This window comes from Coregonus lavaretus (assembly GCF_964263955.1).
Source record: "Coregonus lavaretus genome assembly, chromosome: 13".
NCBI lineage: Eukaryota > Metazoa > Chordata > Actinopteri > Salmoniformes > Salmonidae > Coregonus > Coregonus lavaretus.
Window position 1 is genome coordinate 28,784,177 of NC_140000.1, and position 11,569 is coordinate 28,795,745.

At 45.3% G+C, this 11,569-nt stretch overlaps 1 protein-coding gene across 2 annotated transcripts in view; it reads right to left on the reverse strand.

Moving 5' to 3' along the window:
• Nucleotides 1-11,091, reverse strand: part of LOC311139705 (glutamate receptor ionotropic, kainate 3-like) — a gene marked incomplete at both ends in the record, with an annotated part of 138,856 nt that extends 127,765 nt beyond the window's left edge. For both annotated transcript variants that reach the window (XM_084174625.1, XM_084174626.1), the window contains one exon: nucleotides 10,977-11,091. In XM_084174625.1, the coding sequence (XP_084030751.1) occupies nucleotides 10,977-11,091 (115 nt within the window). The remainder of the gene's footprint in view (nucleotides 1-10,976) is intronic.
• Nucleotides 11,092-11,569: the final 478 nt, after the last annotated feature.

Below are 11,569 nucleotides of genomic sequence, written 5' to 3' on the forward strand. Positions count from 1 at the left end.
GGAACACATCATGGTGTATGCTTATCGTGCTTGAGCGCATACATGGATGCATGTTTACAAATCCAAAGACAAATTGCTCCCCACGCTGAAATGTAACAAATACCTGCCAAATTTCCCACTAACAAGATCAGTTCCAATTAACCATGCTATAGAGCTCCATGACCCACAAAATAAAATGGCTGGTGATCAAGGTTTCCTGTTTGTTTTAATTTTATTGGACTTTTCCAGCAGAACCCGGAAGAGGCTGAGAGAGGGAGTCAAACTGAAAGGACAAGGGCACGTAATAAAGACGAATGGCTAAATGTCACGCCCTGACTCTGGGGACTCATGTTTGTTGAGTCAGGGTGTGTATTTTCTGTGTGGTATGTTCTATGTTGTATTTTCTAGGTTTAGATCTAGATCATCTAGATCTATGTTGGCCGGTGTGGTTCCCAATCAGAGGCAGCTGTCGCTCGTTGTCTCTGATTGGGGACCATACTTAGGTAGCCTATTGGCACTAGTGGGTTGTGGGATCTTGTTCCAGTTAAGGTATGTTGTGTTGTGCTGCCTTGGACTTCACGTTTCGTTTTGTTTGTTGTTTTGTCGTTGTGTTTAATATTTAATAAACATGTACGCATATCACGCTGCGCCTTGGTTTGACCCGTCGATGAACGAACGTGACAGAAGATCCTACCAAACGAGGACCAAGCAGCGTGCCCAGGAAGAGCGAATTGCCATGTCACAGGTGGGCAAATGGTGGTCATGGGAGGAGATATTTGCGGGGAAAGGGCCATTGGCAAAGGTAGATGCCCAGGCAGGAGAGGAGCAACGGCAGCACAGAGGAAGCCGGTCGAGGAAGAAGCCCGAGAGACAGCCCCAATAAAATGTTGGGGGGGGCTAAGAGGGTGGTTGGCGGAGCCTAGGGTTAGAGCAGAGCCAACTCCCCGTACTCACGCGAGAAGGCGTATGACTGGGCAAGCTCCATGTTATGCGGAGCTACGTACTGTGTTGCCAGTGCGCCGGCACAGTCCTGTACGTCCTGTGTTTGCACCACGCACGTGCCGTGCGAAGATGGGCATCCAGCCAGGACGGGTTGTGCCGGCTCAACGCTCCTGGTCTCCAGTACGCCTCCTCGGTCCCGCGTATCCTGCGCCAGTTCTACGAGCTGTATCGCCAGTGCGTGTGCACAGCCCAGTGCGTCCTGTGCCAGCGCCCCGCACGTGTAGTGCGAAAGTGGGCAGCCAGCCAGGACGGGTTGTGCCAGCTCTCCGCTCCCGACCTCCAGTCCGCCTTCGCAGTCCGGTCCGGCCCGTTCCTGCTCCTCGCACCAGGCCAGTGGTGCGCGTAGCCAGCCCGGCCCGGCCTGTTCCTGCTCCTCGCACCAAACCAGTGGTGCGTGTTCCCAGCCCGGTCCGGCCTGCTCCGGCCCCTCGCACCAAGCCAGTGGTGCGCGTCGCCAGCCCGGCCCGGCCTGTTCCTGCGCCTCGCACCAAGCCAGTGGTGCGCGTCGCCAGTCCGGCCCGTCCTGTTCCTGCCCCTCGCACCAAGTCAGTGGTGCGCGTCGCCAGTCCGGCCCGGCCTGTTCCTGCTCCTCGCATCAAGTCGGTGGTACGTGTTCCTAGTCCGGTCCGGCCCGTGCCTGCTCCTCGCACCAGACCAGTGGTGCGGGTGTCCAGTCCGGCACGGCCCGTGCCTGTTCCACTGGTGCCTGGTCCGGCACCGGTCAGCTGCTCCACTCCGGAGCCAGAGCAGTCCGCTCCACCGGTGCCTGATCCAGCTCCGGTTAGCTGCTCCACTCCGGAGCCAGAGCAATCCGCTCCACCGGGGTCCAGTCCAGCTCCGGTCAGCGGATCCACTCCGGAGCCAGAGCAGTCCGCTCCACCGGTGCCCAGTTCAGCTCCGGTCCAGCTGCTTATGTTCAATTCAATAAATTACATTACCTCAATACTTAGTACCAAGAATAGAAGAATAATCTCGAAAAACATCAACAGTAAATGCTGAAACTCTATTCAATAAAACTCCTTTCCAAACTCCTTTCCAAGTTTTTGGCTAATTTCTTTAGAACTAGACGGACGCATTGATGTGAGGGTTGCTCAGTATTATTTATTTAAATAGTTATCAGAAACATATGCTTGCTACAGATCTTTCACTGTGGAGCACACACTTTGTAGTATGATATGAAAACACCATCTGGTGTGGAAACACAGCTATGCTAGCTGTGTAGCTAAAAGGCCCTACTGTGTCATAGGGTTACCTTACTTATTTCCGTTACATTAATCACCAATGGATTTTGGATTTAATAATCATTACCTAGCATGAATAATACAACTATTGTACACGGCAGGTGTACTCTTTCTTGAGACAACGTTTGTTGCTAAGTATAGCATATGATCATCATGGTGTTGGCACGTTGTGTCTCTGTATTACCTCTTGTTGACCTCATCAATATTTTTACAATGCATTATATTAAACCTTTCATATTATTGTCTTTCATTAGAATCTCATTAGATTATGTCAAAATAGTGACATTTAACCATTGTAGTTATGTCACCCAAGCTGACATATTAGTTATATGTCACTTACGGTGACATATGTCTGGATTCATAACACGTAACACATGAATATGACAATTCCTAACAGTAGCCCTATATTTCAGTATATTGCCTGGAGTATGTGCTTGTTTGTAGGGTAACATTTTGTCTCCTGTGGAGCAGAAACAGTGTGTCCTGCTGACAGCGGAGAACTGGAAACAACACATTCTGAGACAGGGCCCTCTCCTGAACAAATAGAACATCTGCCGTATCTCATCAGCTATATTGAAGCTAATGATGGGCCGCAAGTGTGCTGACAGTGAATGGAATTGGATTGTGTACAAGAGCCCCTGTGAGACCAGACATATGTTCTGGAGTGTGTTCGTGGATGCAGTTTTTGTGAGTGTGCGTTTATGTGTATTAGTTGAAGTGTCACTATGGGTGTAGTAGTTGAGAGAGGGAGAGAGACAGAGAGAGAGAGAGAGAGAGAGAGAGAAAGAGAGAGAAAAGGAACGAGAAAGAGGAAGAGAGAGTAACACAATGGTATGAGTTATTAAGTGAAGACGTTGTGTATATTGTGCCTTTGTGTACGAGTGAAGTGTGTTTGTACAGGTAGAATAACTGTTGTATCCTTCTTCCCCTTCAATCTCCTCCTCTGTCTCTGCGTCGCTAACAGAGACCACTGCATTATACACATCAAAGGAGCCCGCTCTCGCTGGATACAATTGTACTGTGACCTCTCCCAGTCTTTGTTCGTATGCAACACAACAACTCCCAGGCTGCTAGCCTAGCTCTCTGCCAAGAGGATTCTACCTGCCTGCCTTCTCCTCTTCTGGCTAGGGACAGATTACATTTATATGAAAATTAAATATTTGTTTTCCACTCTGGCAATTGATGGCCATCTTAATTTCACACAACTGTTGATGTGTTTACCTCTCGCTGTTGCCTTTCTTTATCTAACGCAACTATTTTTCTCTCTCTCTCTTCTTTCTGTTGTCGGGACTCTGTGGTGAATTCTTTTGCACACGGTCTTCAGTTCAACGTTTGTAAAAATAGAAGTGAAGTACTATACAACGGCCCTTTTCGCAACCTCTTGAAATATTTGCGAGTCATTTAAAATTATACGTTTTTCGTGAACCCTGTTGAGGATCTAGGCAAGTGTGTGTGTGTGTGTGTGTGTATGTGTGTGTGTGTGTGTGTGTGTGTGTGTGTGTGTGTGTGTGTGTGTGTGTGTGTGTGTGTGTGTGTGTGTGTGTGTGTGTGTGTGTGTGTGTGTGTGTGTGTGATAGAGAGAGTGTGTGATAGAGAGTGTGAGCGGAGAGTGCTCTCCTTCTCGCCTGCATTCTGCAGAAGCTAATCACATGAATAACATTTTCTGGTTGGGAGGGATAAAGACCAGCATCTGAAGTGACTCGTCGTGTTTGGAGAATTTCAACCGAGCAGCAGCTAGCGAACGCAGCTCTAATTCTCCTCACAGAAATGTGGCTTTGGAACAGTCACAATGCATACAGCAGCAAATACATCTTGAGACTTCTCGACTGTTATTTCACACAGAAAATGTATTTAGGTAGTGTTTTCCCCAAAGCATAAATTACATTTGGGGAGAAAAAATGAAAACACAGACACCGGCTGTTTGAGGAGGAGGGGCAAACGGGAGCAAAAGAAACCAAAGCGATGTCATATCATGAGGAAGATTGATTAATTGGCCATGATGAAGCACTAGGTATTAGGTAGATAAAGTAATTGAATATTCACTACATCCCTGTCTGGTACTGAATAGCAGCATTAAGAAATAAAAGAGACAAGAGAATATAAATTAGTTTAATCAATCTTCTGCCTCCAACTAAAATGAAATAAGCATAACTATAAGTATTTATTAAATGGTTTGTGGGCTGGTTTGTAATTTCAAAAACATTGGTTCTCAGCATAAGCATTGGCTCCTCTATGACAGTGAGGCATGAGAGTGAGACATCCATTATATATATATAATCATTGCCATTGTTCTAAGCTGTTGCAAAATCCATATTTTCCTTTACCTGCTGTTCAGGTATTTGTATAGTTGCATTGCATCACATAGCTTTCAGTAACTTCCCTGTAAATTCAAATTAAGTATGCTCAAAGCTCATTGGTTGGCTGAATTTGCATCCATTGAAGTTGGCATAACTTAAAGATGAAGTCCAGGATCTTAAGCACAACAACATATTGTACGAATTGATAAGTTCCTTTCCTGAGGATGGCTCACCCCTCACGGTTCTGGGTGACTTTAACCTCCCTACGTCTGTCTTTGACTCATTTCTCTCTGCCTCCTTCTTTCCACTCCTTTCCTCTTTTGACCTCACCCTCTCACCGTCCCCCCCTACTCACAAGGCAGGCCATACGCTTGACCTCATCTTTACTAGATGCTGTTCTTCTACTAATCTCACTGCAACTCCCCTCCAAGTCTCCGACCACTACTTTGTATCCTTTTCTCTCTCGCTCTCCTCCAACACTACTCACTCTGCCCCTACTCAGATGGTAATGTGCCATCGCAACCTTCGCTCTCTCTCTCCCGCTACTCTCTCCTCTTCCATCCTATCATCTCTTCCCTCTGCTAAATCCTTCTACCTCCAATCTCCTGATTCTGCCTCCTCAACCCTCCTATCCTCCCTTTCTGCATCTTTTGACTCTCTATGTCCCCTATCCTCCCGGCCGGCTCGGTCCTCCCCTCCTGCTCCGTGGCTTGACGACTCATTGCGAGCTCACAGAAGAGGGCTCCGGGCAGCCGAACGGAAATGGAGGAAAACAAGACTCCCTGCGGACCTGTCATTTTTTCACTCCCTCCTCTCTACATTATCTTCCTCTGTTTCCGCTGCTAAAGCCACTTTCTACCACTCTAAATTTCAAGCCTCTGCCTCTAACCCTAGGAAGCTCTTTGCCACCTTCTCTTCCCTGCTGAATCCTCCTCCTCCTCCCCCTCCCTCCTCCCTCTCTGTGGATGACTTTGTCAACCATTTTGAAAAGAAGGTTGACGACATCCAATCCTCATTTATTAAGTCAAATGACACTGCTGGTCCTGCTCACACTGCCCTACCCTATGCTTTGACTTCTTTCTTCCCTCTCTCTCCAGATGAAATCTTGCGACTTGTGACGGCTGGCCGCACAACAACCTGCCCGCTTGACCCTATCCCCTCCTCTCTTCTCCAGACCATTTCCGGAGACCTTCTCCCTTACCTCACCTCGCTCATCAACTCATCCTTGACCGCTGGCCATGTCCCTTCCATCTTCAAGAGAGCGAGAGTTGCACCCCTCCTCAAAAAACCTACACTCGATCCCTCCGATGTCAACAACTACAGACCAGTATCCCTTCTTTCTTTTCACTCCAAAACTCTTGAGCGTGCCGTCTCTAGCCAACTCTCCTGCTATCTCTCTCAGAATGACCTTCTTGATCCAAACCAGTCAGGTTTCAAGACTGGTCATTCAACTGAGACTGCTCTTCTCTGTGTCACGGAGGCTCTCCGCACTGCTAAAGCTAACTCTCTCTCCTCTGCTCTTATCCTTCTAGACCTATCCGCTGCCTTTGATACTGTGAACCATCAGATCCTCCTCTCCACCCTCTCCGAGTTGGACATCTCTGGCGCTGCTCACTCTTGGATTGCGTCCTACATGACAGGTCGCTCCTACCAGGTGGCATGGCGAGAATCTGTCTCCGTACCATGTGCTCTCACCACTGGTGTCCCCCAGGGCTCAGTTCTAGGCCCTCTCCTATTCTCTCTATACACCAAGTCACTTGGCTCTGTCATATCCTCACATGGTCTCTCCTATCATTGCTACGCAGCTTCTGATAACCAGGTGGAGAATCGCATCTCTGCATGTCTGGCAGACATATCAGTGTGGATGTCGGATCACCACCTCAAACTGAACCTCGGCAAGACGGAGCTGCTCTTCCTCCCGGAGAAGGACTGCCCGCTCCATGATCTCACCATCACGGTTGACAACTCCATTGTGTCCTCCTCCCAGAGGGCAAAGAACCTTCGCGTGACCCTGGACAACACCCTGTCGTTCTCCGCTAACATCAAAGCGGTGACCCGATCCTGCAGGTTCATGCTCTACAACATTCGCAGAGTATGACCCTACCTTACACAGAAAGCGGCACAGGTCCTAATCCAGGCACTTGTCATCTCCCGTCTGGATTACTGCAACTCGCTGTTGGCTGGGCTCCCTGCCTGTGCCATTAAACCCCTACAACTTATCCAGAACGTCGCAGCCTGTCTGGTGTTCGACCTTCCCAAGTTCTCTCATGTCACCCCACTCCTCCGCACACTCCACTGGCTTCCAGTTGAGGCTCGCATCTACTACAAGACCATGGTGCTTGCCTACGGAGCTGTGAGGGGAACGGCACCTCCTTACCTTCAGGCTCTGATCAGTCCTACACCCAAACGAGGGCACTACGTTCATCCACCTCCGCCAGGACAGCGGAGTCACTGACCACCTTCCGGAGACACTTGAAACCCTACCTCTTTAAGGAATACCTGGAATAGTATAAAGTAATCCTTCTACCCCCCCATAAATAAATAAAAAATAAGTTTAAAAAAGTGGTTCTCCCACTGGCTATCATAAGTTGAATGCACCAATTTGTAAGTTGCTCTGGATAAGAGCGTCTGCTAAATTATGTAAATGTAATGTAATGTAATGAATTGGATTTGTCACGTAACATCAGACAAAATGGATGACGTAGTACACAATTGGATGACGTAGTACGCAAGAAACGAGGACCTGTTCTGGCTCGTAAGCACCACTTTCAAAGCTACTGATTGAAATTATACAATTGTTCAGGAGCATCACTTTAACAGAAGACACACAAAATGAACAACTATAGCTTTAGATGTAAAGCTTTAGACCCTAAGTCAGACAGGATGCTGTAGAGAAACAGACGGCAGGCTGTTGGTCTAGTCTCTGACAAAGCACAAACAAATGCCTGCATTCATGACTATTGTACAGTGTTGCACCGTTTAACATGGTCCTTGTTTCCACGTATGACTGAGAGAATCAATTTATTCATGAGCACCGGTAGACACAATCAGTGTCTGAGCTTCACTGATTATAAGCTAAAACCAGACCTCATTATCAACCAGGGTAGCCTAGCAAAAATATACTGAAATCTCTCTATCCTATACATTATCTATGTACCATAGAAATGATGGTATGAGCACTACTTGTTTAGCAGGGTAAAGACAAGGAATAGAAGAGAAGAGGGAGAACACTGAAGGTTAGGAGGAATAAAATAGTCCTAGATACTCTAGAAAGAGTATTTTCTCTTTTCTTCCCTCAGACGTTTACAGGCCTGCCGAAGGATTGACCATCTGGCCCTCAGTATGGAGCTATGCACTGTAAAAGCACTCAAATCAATGGAAAGAACTCCACCTTGGATGCCCACCATTACACAGATGGTTTACTTGGAGAGAATTGCTTAGGCTACCTAACGAAGAGCAGACACTGCACAGACAGAACACCCCACGCCACTGGCCCGCCACCACCACCCACTTCCAGTGAATGTTGCTTGCTTGTTTGGTATTGTAACGTATTGTTCGATGCTGGCCAGCGACCATGAACTACAACAGGGCCCTCTGGTGGTCTGTTGATAAATGGCTTTGATCCAGAGTACGAGTGTTTGAATAGTATACTCATTCACACACCCACACACATACTCACGGATACACTCTCTTAACGTCTCACATAATGTACATGCACACAGCGGCGTCATTTCAGCTAAACCTAGGGTATGGCAAGCTAGATTGACTCCAGCCATTATCACCTTGTTGCTGTAGCTTCACTCACCTCAGTCAATAGGGGACTTAACCTTCTACAAACACGTTATACAAGAATTAGCTGCTAGGCACTAGAATAGCACCGGGATTAAAACTCTAGTTTAGTTTATTGTCAAGTCAAACAGCAGTTACCTATCCAAAGCCATTTACTACAGCCATCTTTACGTGCTGGCCCCTGCAGCTGCATCGATGCACTCTCCATAAAGCCAGCCAGCCAGGCTTCCGCATGGTCCTAAAGTCAGCCAAATAACACCACTAAACTGCATTTGGCTTTTAATCAGGATTGGAATGATTTTAGTAGCCTATTTTTAATTGTTGGTGTTGAGCTAGGGTATGGCGACTGCCAATTGACAACCTGTATGCACATACAGTCTAGGCCTAGTATAACACATACCATACATGAGCATGCTAAGATGCCCATAGACAAACTTAAAGTAGATTATGTGCAGACAGACATACAAACCCATTAAAAGCCACTCAGAAATTAACTTTAAAATTAAGATTTACACAGAGACACAGTGTTACTGACATAGATGTCACTGTATTATTACCGTATAAAATATGCCCAAGAAGCACTGTAGACACAAACCGCACATAAACACACACTCACACACACACACACACACACACATTCAGAGTGTACATGCAGACACATTTTCATGCATTTCATTTTTCTGTTCTAAAGCATTTGTATGTTTTTGTTCATATGGACATCAACTCAAATTCAGCACATTTTCTTGGCACATCGTTCTCATCTGCCTTTTGTCAAAAGCCTAACTCACGGATACAGAAAGAACAGCACCTGCACTAGAATAAAAATATAAAAATAATATCCACCAAAAAAAAGCAATAATACGGCTGTAGCACATTTCAAGCTACATTTGTCTCAGCTCTGTGGCATTTCAAAACCAAGACCTGTCACAGGCTATTTTCAGACTACATTGAATGTGCTGCGGTAATAGAAAAAAATGTTATTTTGACAAAATCCTTACATTTGCATCACTAAAACAAAGAGGAGTCTAAACAGCATCTAAGAAATCACAACTCTCAACAACAATATCAAAGTCATAGCTGTTCACAATGCTGCAGTCAATCATCAAGACATGACCAGCCAGAATAAGTGATGACAAACCACATCTGTAATAGTCAATACCATGCATAGTTTTCTAGTGAGGCATCATTGTTTGGTTTGCTCTCAATATTTTTCTAACAATTTGTATAGGAAAATATACATATATAGGCTACTCATTTTAACTACCAGAAATCCAGCTTTTATTTATCCAAATATTTGATTATTTAGAATATGTACTGTACAGCTTTTATGGCTGTCTTAGTGGTTCTTTGTTGACAGGTGAAAAACTAGACTATGGTGTAACCTAATAACTATGTAATAACATATGTTTTACTGTAAGACATAAGCCTGGCTGTTCTTTAAAAACAAATGGACTGGATTTGGGCAAAATAGATTATACCCCACAATTTGTAAAATTAAAACGATATTTTATATTCATTATGTTTGTTCACTCTTTTACATAATGACTGGTTATGTTATCTGTTAATACAAAATACACACATTTGTCCAGGGCCCTTTCATATATCTCTCCATCGTTTACATTGAGCCTTGTAAAGCTACGTTAATGTCAGCTAATGCCATTTTGAGTAATTGTCCTGCATGGCACCGAGCCACTTGTCAAAAGCGATTTGCCTTGGGACAAAAACGTATTGATCTTCATTCTGTCCCTCTCTCCTTGCGGCACAAAACGTTTCATCGCATCGCCGCGCTCAGAATGAGAATTCTCACATTGTTTTACATGGAGTGATTCCAAAAGACAGGGCAGCATCACGCGCTCACTTGTGTCATCACATTAACGTTAAAGCAATGGGGAAAAATTGTGAAAAAAAGGCACTAGAGATCAGCGCAGGGGTTGCTTACAAACTTATTTCATTCCATGGGCCTACGCGTCATGCGGCTGTCCAGGGCAGCGACACCTGTGCCATCTCAGCACACCGGGCCCCTTAATATTTGTTGTTGTTCCTTATTTGCCCTCTTAAGTACAAATACAATGTTTGGGTTGTGCATATTTCTATTGTATTGCTATGCGAACTTTCTCTACTTTTTCAAGCAGTTTTAAGCATGTCAACCTTCTCCAAAATAAATAACTGACGTGAGATGAAGACTAATCATATGTATCGACTTAGGCTGTATTTATAACGCGTCAACAATATCGATTGCCACTACAATAGACTATCAGAAAATAATGGAATTGAAAAACAAACAAGCATGGGTAGGGGTCATTTTTACACATGTAGGCTACAATGTGGTTGCATCGCAGCCTCGCAGGCTCCTGACATGAAGTCACAATAGTTGCACAGCATTTAATCCAATGTATCACTGTCGTATAAACTACTGTGGGCTATAGTATCTGTAATATTGTTTTAGATGCACACAATCATCTGATAGCATACCCTTGAAAAGACCGTAAAAATATATATTTTATAGATGAAGGGCAAACCGTTACTCCAAAAACCACAGATGCTGCACAAGCACGGATAGAGACCCTCACTTTCCTAAGTAGATGGGATTTCCACTCCAAGAATTATACTGATTCTTTATCTATAGCCGGTCCATATTACACATAAATAGACAATTAATAACACTTACCTATTCGAATGACATGAGGCATCCCACAAGAGTACTGAATCCAAAAGAGACATAGAATGGCCGATGTCCAGTATTCCAAAATCGAACTCCGGGCAGACAACCAAGTATTTCGCATGATTGTAAAGTCGTGGGATCCACTTTTTAAGATTCCAAAGACGCTTCAGTGTTGCTCATCAAATTTGAATTGTGTGTCTGCGACAAATGGGCGCTCATTGTACTTGGTGCAACATTCTCCCAGTTTTTTCAATCTCAAGGCTCTGAACGGTTTGTCAAGATTATACCACAGTTCCACACACAGGCGGATCAATGTTACACCTGCGAACGCTGGCTGCTACAATTAGCCTGCAAGAGTCTGTATCCCTTCGCCTCCTACGGTTGATGCTATTTGTCTACTGTCTCGAGAACAACCGGGATGGATTCCCGTACAAATGTGGAAGGGAACTGCGCCTGCGGTACCTTTGGTCGCCTCCAACGATGCTCTGACCGGTGTTAGCCACAAGAAGCCTTGAAAACCTGTTTCTTAAAACGTTTCTTCAGAATTCATGCAAGCTCATCACATCTTTCAAATATATAAAATATCAGTCCTGATTTGA